We start from the raw sequence: 22020 nt of genomic DNA, 5'->3' as shown, positions 1-22020 counted from the left end.
TCATGATTATTTTATATGGCTGTTAAAAGATGAGTTAGGGGCCTTTGCTGTGGGAGACTTAGAGAGTTTTCAGATAGGATCTTCATTGTGACATGTAAGTTTGTCCTGAGGAGTTGTTCTTCTTCCTTCCCTCTAAATAATTAAGTTATTAAAATCGGATTCTTCCTAAGCATTATCTAAGCTTTTCTTCAGCTTGTAAATTGGAAAGAACAAACAAGCAAAGAAAGATTGTATGTATATGGGGATTTACTAAGCTATCCAGAGCATGTGCTTTTATATAAGCAATGTAGGTAGAAGGAGATGGGACTTCCTATTCTAACTTTGTAGACTAAGAAAGAAAAGATGATGTGTTCACAGGAAGACCAATTTAGGTTTCCATAGCCAGTTTAAAATACATTGATTGATCAGAACGCTGCTAAAGATGAATGTCACCTTCTCTGTAGTTTAGGTTGCTTGTTGGAATTTAATCTTTCAGTTAATAAATTCTTTTATACTTATTCTTCATTAAAATGTTTCTCAGGATTTTTAAATCAAGTGGAAAGACAAACACTGTGATATTAGCAAAATTAATGGTCCTTTTTTTCCCCCTTAAAGTCTTTTAAAATGTTTCCTTTTTTAGGTCTTGCCTTAACATACATTTTGGAAAACAGCTTTAAGCCTGAAGCAGGTGCAAGACCTGGAGTATCTAAAATTGGTATACTGATCACTGATGGGAAGTCCCAAGATGATGTTATCCCTCCTGCTAAAAACCTGCGAGATGCTGGAATTGAGCTTTTTGCTATTGGTATGTATTCTGCCTTACCTATATGTTGTGTCCCATTATATATAGTCTGGTGTATTTCTACCTGTTGCCCTCTGTATTAAGGAATTGTTTTTCTGTCTGTACTCAGTAAGTTTCATCATTAATTTAAATCTTCTTTAATATGTTCTCCAATTCATTGCTGTTGTAACTGGAATTTAGCAGTATACGTGGATGCTACATTATCAGGAGACAGCTGGAAAAATGCCAGTTACGCTGGCAGAAATTAACATCTTGAAATAACATCTTAATGACAGAGCAATCTGTTATTAGTCATTAAAACAACTAGAAAGAATTGGATTTTGGTAATTTTTTATCAATCCTTGTGCATACAAGATTTTTTCTTTTTTTTGTTGCAAATATTTTCTTTATTTTTCTTTCCAATGAAAGGTGTAAAGAATGCAGATATAAATGAACTCAAAGAGATTGCCTCTGAACCTGACAGCACACACGTCTATAACGTTGCTGACTTTAACTTCATGCATACGATTGTTGAAGGTCTTACCAGAACAGTGTGCTCACGAGTAGAGGAACAGGAAAAGGAAATCAAAGGTGAATAAGAAACAAGATGAAATGTATCTTAACATGAACTTAGAGCTACAAATCCTATTCCAAATACCTGCATTTCTAAGCTGGCTTCTGGCACTTGACTCATGCTGTATATTCTTTTGCTCACAAGAAAGTACATTGTTAGGGAAGTTTTATTCTTGCTTTGATATCCTTGATCTTTTGCTCTCTGTCTTTTTGATAGTGGTAAATATGGTATTTGGTAGTATCAAAAACCCCCAAAATATACATTCATTCTGCTGTGAATATTTCCAAGTGGTGGGTAAGGAAAAATTTTTTATAATACACAGGTTTGGGGATGAATTATTTTAACAGCTGCACATGGAATTGTTACGTTTGTGCTGTGTTTTCAATATCCTCACTTACTGTTTTTATTATCTCATAAATTTTCAAAATTTTCAACTATTAAGATTGCTTTGTCCCTTCTTGATGATGGATTATTTTTTCCTCTTTCTTATTTAATACACAAAAAATACATTTGAGAGCATAAGAAAAGGTGGTGGTGAAGAAAATTGTTCTTATATAAAAAGGCCTTCTCTGACTACAATATTTTTTTGCTTTTCTGAACAAAAGAAATAGCTATGAGAAAATGTTGCAATTTGCCAGAGAAACAGTCCTACCTGAGGAAATTCTTTCTGAAAGGCTTCAGTGGATTTTGTTTGTATTGCTTGTGATTTTGTAATATCACAGAAATGCTGAGTGATTTTTTTAATACGCTTGTAATATATAGCAGTAAAGAAGGCTGTCTTTCACACATATTTCTACCTGTGCAATGAAAAAGTGTATGTTAGTAAGGCTTCATCTTTTTTCTTTATTTACCTGGAAACTGGAAGAAATAGAGAATATTAGCTGTTTCTTGTGGGGGGAGTAAGCAGTCAGTGAGAGGGAGTGGATGGAAAAACCATAGAGAGATGAGATATCTTTGTGGAAAGGAATGATTGCTAGAGAAGATGACCATTCATTACATCTCTTCAATCTGCTGACAGGCAGCATATATGTTTCCAACCTGCAGAGGAGCACAGGAGATCACAGCTGGATATGTACTTGGATGTTTTTCATGACTGGGACGAAAGCAACCTGAAAAAAACAACCCAGAAAGAAAAGGTTTGAAAGAGCGATGGGAGGAAGGACAGGAAGGCTGAGTCGTGTATTTTAGTCTCTTTCATATAAAGGTTTATGAAGGACCAGGGAGGCTTAGTCCCAGTGAAAACTCCATGTGCAGTATTCATTCTTATTAGTAGTTCTTTGTTTCCATTGAAAATGATCTCAATAAATGTGCCGTAGCCAATTATTTGATTTTCTGATGAGGAGTGATCTTTGGAGCCTTAGCAAATACGATAAACCGAATAATTATTTTGCAGAGGGGAATGAAAAAAATTGTGTTGTCTCTAACCTAGGAACAATTGCTGCTTCACTTGGGGCTCCTTCAGATTTGGTCACATCCGAGGTAACAGCTAGAGGATTCCGGGTTAGCTGGACCCATGCACCAGGCAAAGTGGAAAAATACAGGGTTGTGTACTATCCCACTCGAGGAGGACAACCAGAAGAGGTAATAGAAGGAAAAGCTTCCTGGAAATTTTTAATACAAAATCAAGAATTAACCAGACAGAAAATCCATGGTTTTCTTTAAATCTACCCTGAAACTCCCTATGTAGGCTCTGAAGCCCACTACAGAAAGGAGATATAATCACATTGGATGGTGGTGAAGGTTAGGTAGTAACCAGGCTGCTTTTCTGTCATATAATTTAAAGTAAATGTGCTATAACAATGAGCACTTTTGGGGGGTGGGACGGATTGCCTGCATTTTTGTTTACATATACGGTTACTTGAACCAATTCTATAGATTTTCCCTGCACCATTCTGTTTACAAGAACAGAAGAGGTAGGAGCTGATGGTAAGCGAGATTTATAGTTCTAAGAAAAAATAATTCATAAAAGGAAAAATATATGGGTGTATGTTTTCGGATGTTTACAACTGGTCATTGACAATTTGGAGCGGGGTGTTTATCTGAAGAGGACTTAGGCATTTTGGAGACAGGAAAAACTTACAAAATTGAATGGAAAAGCAGAAGAGCAAAAGAATATATTTTACTTCTCTTTGTACTAGAAACTTGTTTAGCATGGATGTGTATTAATGCCAATATCAAATACTATGTGTATACATATGTAGTACTAAAGGAAAATTTATGATTATATAGTAATTATTTCAAAAAGTGCCCAATATGGTCTCTTAAACTGTATTCCATACACTTTATTTATCTAAGCAATTCCCTTGTACTAAATGGCTGCTTATATAAGCTAAACATTTTGATTTATGTATATGGTTGCTGTTCTTTTTTCAGATACATTACTGTACATAAAGGTAGCAAAAGCAAATTTGATTTATGAATTGAACTTTAGTACGTTAATTCTTAGATGCCAGTATAAAAAGTGCTTGAAACAGGGATTGATTGATTTGATGGTAATATAGTTACTTTGCTTTATGCATATTTAGTTGAATTTTCTTCTAAACAGGTTGTGGTAGATGGAAGCTTATCAACAGCAGTTCTAAAAAACCTGATGTCTTTAACTGAATACCAGATAGCTGTATTTGCTATATACTCAAATGCTGCTAGTGAGGGCCTCCGTGGAACTGAAACTACACGTAAGTATCCTAATCGTGTTCGTTATGGATTTGACTGTCTGCATTTAATCACACTGTGTAAGCATTAGTCTTTGTGCAAAAGAAATACAGAGGGAGGTCTTTTTCAGTTTAACTTCTTTTAATGCATTTGCCTTAAATTAATTTCTGTTTGAATTAATTCTGGGCTAAATTCCAGAGTCCAAATGCTCTGTGGATATTTAAGCACTGAGAAAGGTTTTATCTCTGGGCTGAACTTTGAAGTCAGTTGTATCGAACCCTAAATTAGAACATTCCTACACTTTGGGTGTGGAGTCAAGCTTTATAAATAAGGTTTGTGGCTGAGGATGATCTCATGAGTGGAGGATTAGGTGGGACCAGAAATACCTGCGTCTGATTCCCACCAGTGCCAAAGATTTCAAGGTAACTTCTGTAAGTTCCTTTCTCAATGATTCATTTATTTTCTCTCTGTAAAATGGTGACTTGGGATATTGTTAGAATGAATACATTTACAGTTTTGGGTTCTATAATGAAAACTGTGCTAGTACCTGAGATAATGTGCTGCTATTGATCATATCAATTTTATGTATTTGTATACAAAATACAGTTACTTTTTTAGTAAAGATGACAGATATTAGGAAGTAAAGCATAACTTTTTAGTTCAAACTAGAAGGCAGGAAGTCAATATGTGCTATATCAATAGCTGACACCTGCTGGAAAAACAACACAGCAGGGCTCAAGCAATCTAGAAGATTTCTACAGTGCTTTGACAACAACTTCCTGACACAAGTGATCGAGGATCCAGCAAGAGAAGGTGCTCTGCTGTAGCTGATACTTAAAACCAAGGAAGAACTGATGTGTGTGTGTGTGTGGTGTTTAAAGTCACAGGTAACTTTGGCTGCAGTGACCACGAGATGGTGGAATTCAGTATTTTTCCTGTGCAAAAAGCAGGACCATAACTCTGGATTTTCGGATGGCAGTCTTCAGTCTCTTTAGACATATGCTTGGAAGAATCCCAAGGGTATGGCCCTGGAGAGAAGAGAAATCCAGAAGAGCAGCTTGATATTCAAAGATCACATCCTACAAGCTCAAGAAAGGTACATATTGACAAGTAGGAAATTAAGTAGAGGTAACAGGTGGCCGGCATGGATAAGCAAGGAACTCCTAACAGAGCTCAGATATAAAAAGGAAGTGTCCAAGAGATGGAAGAAGAGGCAGATGACCCAGAATATAGAGTTGCTGTCTGATCTTGCAGGGCTAAGTTTAGGAAAGCCAAGGCCAACCTGGAGCTGAATCTGGCAAGGGATGTGAAGAGCAACAAGAACGGACTTTACAAGTGCACAAACAGTAAAAGGAAGACTGAGGAAAACATAGGCCCACTTCTGAATGGGACAGGGGACCTGGTGACAAATGAAGTGGAAAACATTGAGGTACTCAATGCCTTCTTTGACTCAGTCTTTACAGGTTAAAATGGCCTTCAGAAATCCCAGGCTGCTGAGATCAGTGGGAAAGTCCAGAGAAGGGAAGCCTTACCCTCATTTGAGGAGTACCAGTATGGGGAGCACTTAAGGAAACTGCACACACAGAAGTGCATGGGACTGGATGGGCTGCACCTGTGAGTGCTGAGGGAGCTGGCTTATGTCATTGTGAGGATAGTCTCAACTATCCTTGATAGGTCATGGTAACTGGGAGATGTTCCTGAACACTGGAAGAAAGCAAATGTCAATTCTTTGTGAAGCGGGATCTATGGAACTACAGGCCAATCATTGTCACCTCAGTCCCTGGGAAGGTGATGGAGCAACTAATCCTTGAAACCCTTTTCCAAACACATGAAGGACAAGGAGGTGATTTGAATTAGCATGTATATATGAAGGGGAAAATGTGTTTGACCTCGTGCAGCTCAACAAAGGGAAGTGCAGAGTCCTGCTCCTGGGGAGGAATAATGCCATGCATCAGTACATGCTGAGGAGTGACCATCTGGAAGGCAGCTCTGCAGAGAAGGATCTGGGGGTCTTGGTAAACAAGCTGACTGTGAACCAGCAATGCACCCTTGTAACAAAGAAGGCCAAGATTCTCTTGGATTGCAGTAGAAAAGGATTGTCAGCAGGTTGAGAGAGGTGATTCTTGCCCTCTGCTCAGCATTGATGAGGCCACATCTGGATGCTTGGTTCTGTACTGGGCTCCCTAGTACAAGAGAGATGTGGACTTACTGGAGTGAGTCCAGTGAAAGGCCACAAAGATGATTAAGGTCTTGGAGCATCTTTCATAAGAGAAGAGACGGAGATAGCTATGGCTGTTCAGCCTGGAGGAGAGAAGGCTCAGGGTAATCTTATTGATGTGTAAAAATCCCTGATGGGGGGGAATGAAGAAGAGGGAGCCAGACTCTTCTCAGTGGTGCCTACTGACAGGACAAGAGTCAATGGGCAGAAATTTAAAAAACCATGAAATTAAATTTGAACAGAGAAAGACACTATTTTATTGTGATGGTGGTCAAGTACTGGAATAGGTTGTCCAGAGAGGTTGTGGAGTCTGCATCTCTGGAGATATTTAAAACCCAACTGGACATGGTTCTGAGCAACCTGCTCTAGCTAGTTAGTTAGACTAGATGATCCCAAGAGGTGCCCTTCATCCTCAGTGGTTCTTTGATTCTGTGACAATGCTAATCTTCCCAATCTGAAAAGAAAATAAAAAAATCATATAAAATTATTTGAGACTTCTATCTTAGTCTCAGCCTCCCAAAATGTCATCTCCAGCCATGTTATACCCCATAACACGGTGTTAGGACCTACTTAATTTATTGAGGCAGAGAGAACAGTCACATACTGAGCCAACAGGATTGTTTCATATTGCACCTGGTATTCCTTTGAAGTCACCTAGTCAAGTTCTGATGGAGCCTGGCCCTGCTGGCTTTCTGAGATCTGATCAGATCACACCCCAAGGTCATGCAGCATCAAGCATTTTATACAGCTGTCTTTGATAGTGTGTTGGGAGTAACAGTCTGACATGTGCTAGCATTAATCACTCCACATGCTAAAATACCTGCAGTTTGAAAGTATTTTTTACTATCCTAATGTAGAACTATGGAAAATTGTAGTTTACATTCCTGCCTTTGTGTGAGATACTGACAGATTAAAATAGCCACCAATCACATTTGTTCATATAGAACATTGAAAATAGCTTACAGGTATGTGAAATCTAGACAGACACATGCAATATGCATAATGTACAGATAATTAGAAAGGTTTCTGATTTAATAGTCACTTCTAACTTGAAATGAATATGAAATGCATGCACATTTTTAATTAGTTACAAATGTATTTTTACCTGGTTTAGTTTATTCCAGTTGTTTTTTAGTAGGTTTAATTTATCCAGAGTATTAGGATAGTCTTGTAACTGTCCATGATGCAAATCAGCATTACTGGATATTTATATTTGAGATTCTGAGCTCTTCAGCTGAAAATTTCAGTAGAAGACACCACCTGTTTAATTTCCAGTCACCTCTTCCTTAAGTATTATTTATATTGTCAGAGTATGTAGGAATTCCTGTTGAGAGTTACAATACGAGTCACAAGTTAGAGTTAGAGGATGCTTTTCTTGTAGATTTTTAGAAGTAAAAGAAGAAGGACAGGTGGTGGATACTCTGTCTGTGATCCTGGGGCAGTCTGAATAGGATTGAGACAACGTGGTAGAAAGTGCCTTCAGAATATCTCAACACATAGTTTCTTTCTGTAGATATCGGAGGTCTGAGTGGAGCTCTGAGTGAGGAGACTGAAGTACATTTGAAAATGTTTATGGGTAGTTTCTCCCTATAATTATAGGAATTGTGGGAATTCATGGGAATGTAATTCAACACATCAAGAGTTTAAATAGGATGGAGGTAGGCTGCTCTGCTCTCATGAGACCCCACCTGGAGTACTGCATTCAGCTCTGGGGCCCCCAACATAAGAAAGACATGGACCTGTTGGAGCAAGTCCAGAGGAGGGCCATGAGGATGATCAAAGGGCTGGAGCACCTCTCCTATGAAGACAGGCTGAGAGAGCTGGGGTTGTTCAGCCTGGAGAAGAGGAGGCTCTGGGAAGAACTTATTAACAGCCTTCCAGTACCTAAAGGGGCCTACAAGAAATATGGAGAGTGACTGTTTACAAGGGCATGGAGTGATAGGACAAGGGGTAAAGGCCTTAAGCTGAAGGAGGGCAGATTTAGATTAGATAGTAGGAAGAAATTCTTCCCTGTGAAGGTGGTGAGGCACTGGCACAGGTTGCCCGAAGAAGTTGTGGATGCCCCCTCCCTGGAAGTGTTCAAGGCCAGATTGGATGGGGCTTTGGGCCACCTGGTCTAGTGGAGGGTGTCCCTGCCCATGGCAGGGGGATTGGAACTAGATGATCTTTGAGGTCCCTTCCAACTCAAACCATTCTAGAATTCTTTGAAAGGTTTGGAAGTGAAGATAGATGGGTAACCTGGAAGTAGAAACCTAAAGAGAGGCCTGGGTTGAAGTTTTCCCCATTTTTACAGACCTGAACAACAGACCAAGTGAACAGCCTCAATGAAGAAGAAGGGACAAGGCTGGCATGTTTTGTATATGGGAAGTTAAGAGCTCTGTTAGAGCTTGTTGAATGTAACGTAATTGTTATACTACTCCTTGGAGATGTCAGCTAGACAGGCTGCAATTTTTGTTTGGACAAGGAGAGCTTTGTAGAGGCTTGACAACCAGCCTATTAGTCTCTCATAGTTCCTAATAGGAAGGGTTTGATATCAATTACCAATCGCCTTCTGTGTTTTTCAGACCCTTTGAGTCATTGTAGGGACTATTATCAGTGTAGAAGTTCCAAAGGAGCAGCCAAAGTTCCCTTATATCTCTCCAGTGACTGGATATTTTGGTGGGATCCATCAATGGTGTAACAGCTGTGGAGAGGCCTTGGGATGTTATTCTGTGAGTGGAAGAAAATGAGGATAATCAGAGAAGTGCAAAATGCTACTCTAAAGAGTTACAGAAATACAAAGAAATATTCAGGAACCCAGATTGGTGCTGTGTTCTGGTATCAGTGGCTTAAATTCACAAGTAAACATCCTAATAATGTTTGAATTTCCCTCAGTCTGCTTAGTTGTGCTCGCCAGGTTAGCATTCACCATGATTTGCAATGGATGATCTTGCTGACATTTACATAATCCCTCTGATGTAGGTCTGGGAGCCAGTTTGGACAGTCCAGGCCTGAAAAACACAACAGTTTGTAGTCAAAATATTTTGACATGCGCAATGTGCTCATTCAAGGTTTCCTCCAGGGTGTCCTACCTCATGGCTGTCTCTCCCACGCTCTGACTTGGGAACTATTGCCAGAAAGAGTCATCTCTGGGGACTGCTACTTGTTCCCAATAGCAACCATGCCTATTCTTCAATAGCAAGTGGTCATCCTCCTGCAGATCAGGGAGAAGGAAGGGTGAGATCTGAACAGGGTGTTTTGGTGCCTGAAGAACAGAAATCCTCCCACTTGAAATGTTCAAAGCCATTTAAGACAAAGAGCTGAAATGCTTTGTAAGGACTAACTCTGCCCTGGCGTTAGAATTGGTAGATCATCATTTCCTTGTTTCTCTAATTCTGCAGTCTTTTATGTACTAATGAGCTCTTCATAGTTGTGGCATGCAGACAGTACTTCCATGCCTGGAGATAGCTCTGTTCCTTTGTGTTTCCTGGGGTAAAATAAACTGTTTGAAAAATAGCTGGTTGTTCAAGTGAGACAACTGAAGTGTCCGTCTCTTTTTCCACTGTAGTTGCCTTGCCAATGGCATCGGATCTGCAATTGTACGATGTGTCACAGAGCAGCATGAGAGCGAAGTGGAATGGAGTAGCGGGTGCCACAGGTTACATGATCCTATATGCTCCCCTCACGGAAGGATTGGCAGCAGATGAGAAAGAGGTGATGTATCGTGCTTTCATTTGAATAGCAATCATTCAAAAAATAAATCTTTTAAAGAATAAACTAGTACATGGCCTTTAACCTCCAACTTGATTAGCAAATACTTTGGGATTTTTTTTTCCATGACTGCCTTAAGTACTGTATGTGTTGCAGACTATGAATAAAGTGCAAGTACCAGTTGATTATTTTTAGATGTCATTGCCATAAAAACACAACAATTTCAGCTGAATTAAAATGACTCTCTTGAAATGATCTATGAGGTGATACTGTATCATCATGTAAAACTAACACTCAAAGGAAGAAAAAATAAAGTAAAACTAAGACATCTTCTAAATGTGCTATAAGAAGAATATGAAGTTTAGCTTTTGTTTTCATTAGGACCTTTGAAAGTGAATAAAATTTGCAGATGTGACCTTTATTGCTTTTCTTTTAGTTCTGTTCAACTCTTATTTTTAAACTTAAAACAAATACCTTTGATCAAAAGTGATTTTTAGAATATAATTTTAGAAGGAAAAGAAGGCAGGGCAAGGTAAAGCCAAGTCTTCTATCACTAAAATAGTAAAACCAGTAAACTTTTCTAAAGTTGCTAGCATAGTTCCAAGGGAACTTCTGGTCTAGAATTTAAAAGTTTTTATGCTCAAGTTTCTGTATGTATAATTAAGATTATGCACAACATCTCTGCTCAAGCAAGAACACTGAAAAGCATGCAGGGGCATGCGAACTAGTGGAGAGTGTAGGAAGCTACTGACAGCTCACATAGGCGTATGCTCCTTGCTGAATGAGTGTCTGGGAGCATGTAATTCTGTTAAAAATGGGGCCTTCCTGAAAACTAGCTGATGCAGGAGGACTGAGCTGTACCCAGAAGACAGACTTTTTTTTCAATAAATAAGTCAATCCATGTTAATGTGGCTCTCAGTGAAGATGTGGAGGAGGAAAATGATACACATCTTAAATGGCAATAAATCTGAGCCTCGATGGGCATGGAAATCAATTCCTCCTATGAAATTTTGGTCCTATGACTGAAGATGAAACAAGGTGCAGTGGGGAATGAAAAGGTCTTAGTAGCTGCACGTTCTAGAGAGGGCTATTTTGTCATTGCTGATGTGACTAGTTACTTTTCAAGTCCTCTTACCTGTACATTGACTTTTGGCTTTTTGACAATTTTGTTCTTTTGATTATTGTGCAAAATCCCAAAATCTCAGGCCAAGTACCGCAGGCACAGTGTCAGACAAATGCTCAGCAGAGCATTTGATCCCATATCTAATTTCAAATGTGTAAATAGTATTCTTCCCCATCATGAGCTAATTCTGAAATAACGTGTCTTTTTTTTATTCATGGTGTTTTTAGATAAAAATTGGGGAGGCCTCAACAGATCTTGAACTGGATGGACTATTGCCAAACACAGAATATACAGTCACAGTTTATGCCATGTTTGGAGAAGAAGCTAGTGATCCTCTTACAGGACAAGAAACTACATGTAGGTAGCACATATCTTCATTGTTAATAAAACTTTGGAATAGTCTTTGCACATATTAGAGCAGACATATGATTTTAAAATCTGATTCGAATAGTCCATAGGGCAAGGTCTTAACTGTACTTAAGTTTCTCAGTGCAAATACTTAATTTATACAGGCTGAGGATGTGAGTTTCTACAAAACAGCTTGGTTTTGGAACAAGATTATTAACTTTTCTCACTTGTTGGTAGTGGTACTATGGATATCCCTGTTGATCTTGGTGGAATTACTGATGGCTTTCTGAACTTGCTGAAGGTGAATGAAGGTCACCACGGAGAGCTAAATTGAGACTGCTCTGTTTAGTCTCCTGTCACCAGAGAACCAGGTGTGTGTGGGAGCCTACTCAGATGGAGTTGTTCATTCCTCTGGCTCAGTAGTAGTACAGACAGAAGAGAAGCAAAGAGAATGTTTCTGTCCAGTGCCTGCTGCCTACCATCTGGTAAACAAAGGATTGGAAAGTGCCTGTGCACTCATGATAGATGGTGTGTTTTTAATAAGCAGCAAGAGTTTTGCCAGCTAAATTCTGTCCTCTACTAACTGTACACAGCACAGTATGTCAATTCTCTAAATAGCCTCAGCGTTTGGAAGACAAAGGAATTGAAAAGAAGCGATTATGCTGCTGGGATATTTCTGAGAGGAGTGATTGCTTCCTCTTGTTTTGTACTGCTGCAATGAGTAAGCCAGTGTGAAAGTGACTTACATTTAATAGGTGAGAGTAGTTCAGGCACATGAGTGCGAAGAAAAAGAAGAGCCAGAGCAATTGCTTCTAAGGTCAGCAAGTGTGGCAGAAGCTCTAGGAATGCTGTTTGAACTAGGTTATCTCTGAGAAGATAGTAGACAGACAAGTGCAAATAGGCAACTGCTGCAACTTGGGCATGTTTGTGGACTTGAAATGAGTGTAGAAGATTCTTAACACTCAAATCTTTGGCTCTTTGGCCCTCTCTCCCTCTATTTCTCTCTCATTCCTTCTCCTCTCCTCCCTCCTCCTTTTGGTTAATATCTGCCCAATATCTGGTTTTCATTTATCCTAAACAGTAGTTTATGTAGTTTATGACTGTGCCAGCCTGAATTCACTTCATGTCATATGATCTTGGAGGCTGCACAGCTCTAAATCTGGCTAACACATTGGAGGGAAGATCACATGCAAATTCCAGATACATTGGCACAAGCTGAGGATTCATGACTGCGGCATTTCATCACAGAAGCTAGTAACAAATGTTAGTCAGCCTATCATCACTGCAGTTACCAGACCAGAATAAAAACAGCCTAACTACCCTGCAACCTTCATTTATTTTATGGTGACTCCGTGCAACCATGTCTGACTGGTCTTTAGCACTGTAATAAGAAAGAAGATGATTCTAACCTTCCATATGCAGATATTCAAATAAGCCCTCTTCTAACAGGCTTTGATTGATATGAGGCAGTGGGGCAATCTGGGAGCAAAGGAAGCTCTTGGTGGGCACGCCTGTCGCACATGGTCGGTGTTCAACAGTAATGTCTTCCCTGTCTGGATTCAGATTTAAGTTACTTTGGGATTCTTTTTCTTTTTTTTTTTTTTTTCAATGTGATTATTTCTAGCTTCCAACTAATGAATAGACTACCTAATATTTTCTTCCCGGAGTATATATCTACTTGGAGAGTGATCTGCCTAATTTGCAGTAGTATTACTTGTAGTAGCTGATATTCTGTATTTAGTAAATAATACAATTCTGCACACAGTATCATCTCAGTTACTATAGCGAAACCTTTCTCTGTGCCAAACAGAGGCACAATCAACAAGCTTATTCTATGGTGGGGTTTCTCTTTGGGGCCAGGATTTATTCAAGACTCACTGTAAATATCACGTAACTCTGGCAGCAGGACTGCCTGTCTGGTTGAGAGCAACATTGTCAGGAGGTTGGTTCCAAAAGAATAGAGCTGAGACTGAAGCATTTTGTGGTATGGTCTGGATGGTGAAATAAAATACATTCCACGACTGACAGAAAGGAGAAAGGAAAGCCAGCGCGTGATACTGCCTTCACGAGACTCTGGGGAATATATTGAATGCCAGAAAGTGTGGCAAACCCATCTAATACAATTCCAATGTGTTCCTGTCTTCTCTTTCCTCATAGCCAAATTGACTTGACTGTGCCTAAGCTGGTTAGGTGTTTGCTTGTAGATTCTGAGTCGATATATAGCCTGGCTGAAGATCCCACATAATATATGGGGGGGTTTATCTTTTGCTTTTTCCCATGTGCTCTCGTGTGAGGGAAACAGCATCTGATGTGTTGATATTTATGTGCTCACATGAATTGGGGAGGAGAGTGTGCGCGTGAAGGCAGATGGATAAAGAAAGGTTCACGATTCAGGGGAAGTTAGCAGAGGTTGGGCTAGTACAGAACCTACTGCTGAGAGTAACAGACAACGCAAATTGCTTTCTCTGATGCAAAAGAAAAGTGGATGCAGTCTGAGACTCTGTCTTGCATGACCTCATTTTTCTTCAGCTCATGATAGTCAAGGAATATATAGTATATAAATGTGGCTTTAACTGCAGTTGCTGTTAGGAAACAGCTTCTTTGTTTAATAAAAGAGGAAAGGTTAAGTGGAGGTAGAAAAAGTTAGCATCTTTGGAGATTTTTCTGAGCTAGTTATGCTTTTGGACAAACTTACCCTTATGTCAGGGACTGTTAGGATTCAGAAAGTTTTTTTTTCCAAAATACTACTGTCATGAAATATTTTTGCTGGGATACTCAGAGAAAACAAATGCATATAGGATAAAGATCTAGTTGAATTAAATTACTTTACAAATACAAACACAAATTTATTGCAAGTGTTGTGTAGGTTAGATCTTGCTATTATATTTGCTATGAGCAATAACGTCATTTCTTTCCTTTTCAGTATTAGTTGAGATGCACTTAGCAAGACTGAAAGTTCTGTTTCAGCAAAGAGCTAAGCCTTTTTACCTACCTTTGTGTACTTGTGTAGCTCCATTGATGTAGATCTTTTAGTATAAATATTGGTGATATAAATTTTTGAATGGAAAATGTGCAGTTTATTTTCAAGACTTGAAAAATTTCATGGCTGAAAGCTGGCATCACTTTCATGGGTTTATCTCTTTCCTTTCAAGTGCCTCTAAGTCCACCAGCAAACTTGAAATTTTCCGATGTTGGACACAGTAGTGCTAAGCTAACATGGGATCCCGCTTCCAAAAACGTAAATGGCTATCGCATCATGTACGTTAAAACAGATGGAACAGAAACCAATGAGGTAAATTACTAGCATCTTTCTTCCCTTAGCCAATCTCAGACTTCCCCAAACTTTGGTAATTATTAAGGATAACTTTTATAAACAAAAACTACCTTGCAAGCTGTAACAAGAGCTTTGCTAAAGAATTCTGAAACTTAGTGCAAATAAGAGTTTGCTTAGTACCGGATATGCATTTGGAGTGGATTATATGTGGGGGGGACAGTACTCTGAACTTCTTACATACCAGAACACTCATTGCTAGTGCACATAAACTGAAGGAAACTACTCAAATAGACTAAATGTATGATATGGAAATATTTATTCTTGATTCAGTCCAGATAACAAGTCTTTCAATATATCATATATCATGGACTCAAGCTCATCCAGAAAGACAATCTGACTACTTTGCCACATTTTTTTTAACGTTTATTGCTTTAATTACATATTGAAAGCTCTCTTCCTAGAAACAGGATTTGGCTTGAACAGAATGATAAGATGATACCAAGATGTTCCAACTTAGACTTGCATTTAATAATTTACTTATGCAATAATTAGTTATGCCTTGTTACTAAAGGTGCTTTATAAAAGCTTTTAGCAGCATTAATTGTGTGATAGAATGAAAAATGGGATGGAATTATATTAATACAGACATCTGAAAAAATGCAGAAAAAGGTTTTTAAAAAATAATTGCAGTAATGAGTCCAATTATTAAAACAGGTGAGATCCCTTACAAAATAAGTTGTCATGGATAACTCAGCCCTCCAAAAATCTTTAATGGTAATTATGTGTAATTATGTTTCTTCTGGGACGTATCTGGCCTTTCATCCATACAAGATGGAATATTTGTATTAAACCTGAAGAAATTGTTCCCGAGATTAGAAGAGAGCATACCTGTGCCATGGTTTGTCTCTTTTCTTGCTAGGTTTCTTAAAATTTAAATTAGAAATCACTTGACCTCTTCCTACTGATTACCCTTGATATAGATAATGCGTCTGGCTGTACTCATCACAATGGCATTTGGACATCTCAGGCTTGTGATAATATACTTTATAGTGTGAGTGAATGTTCATGAGGTTTTTATCTGCCTCTTAACTTTTCCTTTCTGTCTGTTTAGAGAGCAGGTGGCACTTTTTTTGTTTGCTCTGCATCAGTACTATTTCCCCTGTGGTGCCAGGTTAACATGACACCGAATAGTTGGATCGATAAACTGCCAGTTTATACAGCTTTGAGTTTTATATCCCCAGCAAAGTCATGTTAACTGCAGGCTGGATAGCGACCAGATGAAACCGTCATCTTTTCTCTTGACAAATGTTAAACATAATGGTTTATGCAACGATTATCCATGATGAAGGACTGGATTCCATAGCCCAAAATAGTTCCTTCCCCTTCTGGATTCCTGAACACACAGTGCCAATATGTTAGCTAGTGAGTTAGGCTTACTAAGGCTGAATTCTCCTTTTCCCTTGTTTGTCATAAACAAAATTTTCCTTTTCTCTAGTTCATTTATTTTAATTGATTTTACCAGCTTTTAGAGTGCTGAATTTATACTTGTTCCTAGTTTCCCAGAATTTCTCTACTAATTACATGACATTCTCTTTCTGTATCATTATTACCCAACAGAATTTCAGACACTGATAATGTAAAGTGTATGATCACTATTTATTGCAAATTATGCTTTCTCTAGGTGGAAGTTGGTCGAGTTGCAACCCATACTCTAAAAAGCCTGACATCCCTTACAGAGTATACTGTTGCTATTTTCTCCCTGTATGATGAAGGACAATCTGAACCACTTACTGGCAGCTTTACTACAAGTACGTATTGCCGAACTTTTGAAGGCTTTCCAACAACTTTTTATACTGTCTTACTTTACTGGAAAGTAAGACCAGTAACAGCAAGTGTCTTTGGCTGTTAAATCAGATATATGGAATGGTTTCTGTTATTTTCATTGGAGTTTTCAGCTTCTTTGCTCCCTTATTATGGGGCCAATTGCATCCTTACTCATAAGAGTAATCTCTTGACATCATGAAAACATTTGTGTGGATAAGGTTAATTTCTTAAGTCTTTCCACAGTCAGCCATTTTAAAGCATCTTTTATTGCAATTAGGTAGTAAAGCATTTGTCTCCCCAGTTTTCTGAAGTATCATTCAGTGTGATGGCATTTGTCTCTCCAGCTGAAGTGTGATGAGTTTTGAATCATACATTTAACCAGTGAACTATCTAGGCAATAAAGGGTAGAGCCTTATTTACATACAGAGAAACTGGAACACCAAAATGAGAAAATATAAAGCATCTAAAGCTCCTAGTCTGTTTAGCACAGTTACAGTTTGTGTAACTGTAGTTCTGCAAGTTATGGATTAAACAAATGGCTGATGATACTTAGCAATGCTTTTGAATATAACAATGGGAAGAGAAGGACTTTGAGGGAGGAAAGAGAAACATGAGGTGGAAGAGAAAAAACATACATGTATGGAACAAGAGGTTGATACCTACATGCAAACTGCAAATGGAAATGCCCATGGAGTCTTTGGAAAGGGCAGAGATTGGGACTTTGTTTTGAGGTAGAGGAAAAGAAAAGAGCATGGTGCACAGAGCTTTGAGCAAAGGAGAGGGAGCAAGGGTTGCATGGAGCTCCTTCAGTTGAGAGAGGACAGGGAGGCTTGTCCAGTTAGGGGAGATAAAGAGCATGTATGGTGTGTATTCCCCTCCCCCAACTACAAAAACACTTCCCTAAGTACAAATAAGTGTGCAAAGAATCTGTAGTGCCTTTGTTATCTACCTCCTGTGTTACCTACCTCTTTGTAACAAACTGCAGGTAAAGTGGTATGTGCTTGATGTTGCCATCTATGCAAGTCTCAGAGAATAATTTGCTCTCATTTTTCTTTTGCATGATATTTTGCAGAAAGAGTTCCAGCTCCCCAGCATTTGGAAATTGATGAAGCATCAACAGATAGTTTTAGGGTCAGCTGGAAGCCCACCTCCTCCGATATTGCTTTTTACAGATTGGCGTGGATTCCTTTGGATGGAGGGGAATCTGAAGAGGTGAGTTGCCTTCACTTTCTGAGGGTGTGAAATGGAAGAGAGAATTACATTCTGAGGACACCTATGCTGCAACTTTAGCCTGTTAAATATGGCCAGTTGACTTACAGAAAATTCTGCCCCACTGCAAAGCTCTCTAAACCAAAATCAAAATGATATTCCAGTCTCTTTTTGAAGAGGAAATGAGGAAAGTAGAGATCTTTTGTGACTAATGAATCTAACCTGTCATATGCCAACTGCCATATAACTAGTGTTGCTGTTTGCTGCTGCTTCAGTTTTTAGAGGTTCACGTTCTTTGCTTCGCTGTGAAGAAGATGACAACAGCTGAGCCAGAGCAGTGATATCCTCACACAAGGCTCCACATTTGTCTAATGTGCTGGCCACGGTAAAATTGCCTGTGAAGCCTTAGTTATGTAATGTTACAAAAGGAAAGTTTACACATAGGTGACTTATTAGATTGTTCCTTTTCTCCTCTTTACAGTTCTTTCTCATTTTCCCCCTCACGCTGTATTTTTTGCTCTAGGCCCTTGTGCGTCTTCTCCATTTTAATCAGTCTGAATTTTTAAATGATTTTTCATCGTTTTAGCTTCTCCTGTTTCATTCTCTTTTTCCAAGTATTTTGCAATAGACACTTTCTCTCCCTTTACCAAATTTTCACCTTTCATAGTCTGTCTCGTTTCCTCTTTCCCTTTCTTTCTTTATTTACTCATTCTTTTGGTTTCTGTTGTACTCCTCGATCTTTAATGACTCAAACATCTTGCTGTCTTGGCATCAGCACTGTGAAGACAGGCCGTATCGAGGCCATATCTGCAAACTGTTTATCTAGGTACAGAACTCAGTGGGGAAGATGACATTTCCCACCTGGCCCTAGGTTTCAGGCATCATTTTGTCATCCATGAGGGTAGAAAGCAGTCGCTCCAGCTTAGGTTATGTGGCATTTTTTTCTTGTGAATTTAGCTTAGACTGATTCTTTCCTCCTTTTCACCTAGCGAGAGGGAGTCATGCAAGAAAGAAAGAAATTGCAGGAGTGAGCAGGGAAAAGGAGTTGGCAGATGAGTGAGTGGACACAGGCATCCCCTAGCATTTTCTCCTGCAGTAGATGAAGTGATTTGTTTCTGTTTAAGTTCCAATGAGTAGCTGTCAGTGAATCCCTTTAAGCTATGTGCTTTTTAAAGTGAGATTTATGATATCTGTGTTCTTTGAGTGTGAGAATAAATGATCAAGAAATATTTGAACATTTAAGGTTCCACTTGTTCATTGTAGTCACTAAGAACTGCTGGAGGCCCTAATATTTCAATGTACTGAAATATTAAAAATACCCGAGCTGCTTTCTTGTTCTCCTTGCATGACCTCTCTAATGGGGTCAGGCCTAGGATAGCACAATACCTCCAGGCTGTTGCCTCTTTAAGCTTCTTTCCCAGCTAAGTGATCAGTCATGCAGAGAAATGACACGCACTCCCTCCGTCTTTCTCCCAAGACCCAACTTGCCAATTAGCTGAGTGGGGTCAGGGGGTGGCAGTGAGAATTACACACCTCTCTTACTTCACCCACACTGTTGATGGGTGAGGAGTGTTTAGTGGGGTGTTAGTGCTAAAAAGCCAGAATAAATGTAAGAGCGACCTTTTATTTCTAGGTTACAGTAGAGAATGAATGCTGTTATACTCGTGCGCTTGTTACTATTCCTGCTTCTGTTATTTGTCCTCTCCACTTGAAAGTTCAGCACTTTGTGTTCTTTTTTTTTTTGTGGTCTTCTCTGTTGGCTAAATTAGCAGGGAGTGGAGGGTGACAGAAATTATGCTTCAAAAAGTATGCCAAAGTTATGTGTAAGATAGTAACTCTGTATAGATATTTTATTGTGATTTGATATATGACCAGAGGCTCTGGGAAACTGGAAAGGAAGGTATTGCTTATACCTACTTAGTATACAGCTAGATTCACTCAAGCTTGTTTCTGAAATTTTCCCCAGAAAATCTGTGCCAGAGTGTGTGCAGTGTGGGGTGCCTAATTTATTATTTGATAGTTGTAGAAGGCACGGCCCCAACTCATTTCTTTCTGCTTTTGTTTTCTGTACTTGAGTTCAGAAGGACTGTGATTGTTTTATGGGTCTCTCTCCCCCAGGACCAACTCAGGAAATCTCCTGTGGCAGTTAAAAGAGTAAAGTGTGATTCACTGTTTCTGCTAACTGCTGTAGTAGATTTTATGCAGCATATATCAATTGTTTGATTTCTGTTATAAGTCTTACTTTGATTGTGTGTATACAGCGGCTACCTTTAAAAACTTGCCAGTGCTATCCTAGAGAAAGGTTGTTGTTTTGTAGTATCTGTCTGCATAACCTAAAAACTGTTCCCAAATCTGTTCAGCCCATTCCACCTGAATTACTGCTCAGGGTCCTTGCATTCTGTTTTACAGCCCCTTTAGCTCCAATCCCTGCCCGTCTGCTGATCCCTTCCAATAAAATAAATGAAACACAAAATCTGAAGTGAAACCTTCTGCTTACAGTTAACATTGCACATGTGAATCTTCTGCTGCTGTCATAGGTAGAAATAAGGAAAATTACCATTTAAAACATCACACTGTATAGCAAACTTCTCATCAGCACATCTCCCCTAATCCCCAAGCCTGCAGCAAATGTTCTTTCAAGTCGCATTCAGATACGTGGAACCATAACTCAGTTTATAATTCTGGTAGAGAGACAGCATTTTGTAAGGCTGTGGAGATGCTGAATACATTTGTCATAACAGTGCTTGAATGGTAGAAATATGAATGAAAATTGATCTACCCTGTTGTGTTGCTTTCATTGATGAATGTTTTGAATTTTAGTGATTTTCAAATGAAATGCATATGGTCAGCTTTAGCAATTAATTAGTTGTGAGTGAAAGTATAAGACTACTCATTAGAATAATCAAGCCAACTACAAAATAATAAATAAATTTTAAGTACTCTTAGCAGTGTTTCTCCCCAATGTACTCTGTGATACTTTTTCTTTCAACATAGCTAATAAATTCTTTGGGCAGATCTGAGTGGACATTTCATTTATTTTAAAGGAGAAACCATTTTCCTTCTTTCATTTCAGTCAATTCATATAAATTAATCAAATGCAGGACTGATTTTTCTCTAATCTTGCTGTGTTACTTAGGTTGTCATAAATGGAGATACAGACAGTCATGTTATTGAGGGTTTATTGCCCAACACAGAATATGAAGTTTCTTTGCTGGCAGTTTTTGATGATGAAAGTGAAAGTGAAGTTGTTGCTGTTCTTGGAGCTACATGTAAGACAAACTCTTGATTGTCATTTTTAAGAGATGTTTAAGTGATTTAAATGTAATGCATTTATCTTATATTTAAAATATAGTCCATCTTTGGGTAGCTATAATATTGAAGTATGTGGTGGTTTAGCACTAGGGCTTTGACTGTATTTTTTACTTATTTAATATTGTGAGGTAGATGGCACTGAATCTGAGCTGTGGTATTAATAACCTTTGGGTCTGGGTAGATACCTCTCCATCCTACATTTCAATGTTTAGTCTTTTAGCAGGGTTCTTTATGAGAAGGTATATTAGATTTTAGGGGGAATAAATATTTTAAAGTAAACAACTTACAAGAAATTAATTTAAGATGTTTGGCATTTATAATATACTCTTTTTTTCTTATTTATGTAATTTATACTCATTAGAGTTGAATTCACTCTAGTGATGCAAAAAGCTTACACAGGCATCCTGTGACATTAACATGGAAGTAATAAAGATAAAACTTGACAATCATGTGCAGTATATTTTTATAGTTAATATCGAAACAGTGGCCAGCAGTTCAGGTAGATTGCTCTATGCACTCTCTTTTTTACAGATAGCGACATGGTTAAGTAAACAACTATATTTTTCATGTGCAAATTCAAAAATTTATTTGATTCTTAGTAATTTAATTGCAGGCTTAATCTTGAACCTTCTGTTAAGACAAGAAGCCTTTACCCATCCAAGTGATGCTAGCATTGCCTGGTGTTGCTCAGTGCACTTTCTGGTTTTGACATGGACAGAAGTGAAGCATCCTTAAAAAGCCCTCAATTCAATTAATCTGACAACCTTAACAAATGGTCAAAGTGGAAGTCATTATGCATAGTTCAGCCAGAAATGTGGGAAACTATATGCATTCTTATTTAATTGCATAGTTTATAATTATGTCTTATCTGTAGATCTGAGTGCTAATCCTGCAGATATATGTGCCTAAAGTAAACTAAATGAATAGTTCCCTTGTAGTCTCTGAAATGCCTGAAGTGTGTGGGATACTTGTAGGTGTAAGCACATAGTTTCATTGTCGTAGTTAGAAATATGAGGTAAGCACTGTGACTTCCATG

The 22020-nt window shown here is 38.5% G+C and overlaps 1 protein-coding gene across 4 annotated transcripts in view; it reads left to right on the top strand.

Moving 5' to 3' along the window:
- Window positions 1–22020, top strand: part of COL14A1 (collagen type XIV alpha 1 chain) — a 126223-nt gene that overhangs the window by 39767 nt on the left and 64436 nt on the right. For all 4 annotated transcript variants that reach the window (XR_008575809.1, XM_054816121.1, XM_054816120.1 and 1 more), the window contains exons 8-17: window positions 620–784; window positions 1190–1351; window positions 2764–2915; window positions 3880–4009; window positions 9752–9897; window positions 11245–11374; window positions 14518–14657; window positions 16321–16447; window positions 17536–17675; window positions 20809–20941. Coding sequence is in view for 3 of the 4 variants with exons in the window: in XM_054816121.1 (XP_054672096.1) it covers window positions 620–784; window positions 1190–1351; window positions 2764–2915; window positions 3880–4009; window positions 9752–9897; window positions 11245–11374; window positions 14518–14657; window positions 16321–16447; window positions 17536–17675; window positions 20809–20941 (1425 nt within the window). In the remaining variant the exon portion in view is untranslated. The remainder of the gene's footprint in view (window positions 1–619; window positions 785–1189; window positions 1352–2763; window positions 2916–3879; window positions 4010–9751; window positions 9898–11244; window positions 11375–14517; window positions 14658–16320; window positions 16448–17535; window positions 17676–20808; window positions 20942–22020) is intronic.

Source organism: Grus americana, chromosome 2 (genome assembly GCF_028858705.1).
Source record: "Grus americana isolate bGruAme1 chromosome 2, bGruAme1.mat, whole genome shotgun sequence".
NCBI lineage: Eukaryota > Metazoa > Chordata > Aves > Gruiformes > Gruidae > Grus > Grus americana.
This window is presented reverse-complemented; position numbering and strand designations above follow the sequence as displayed.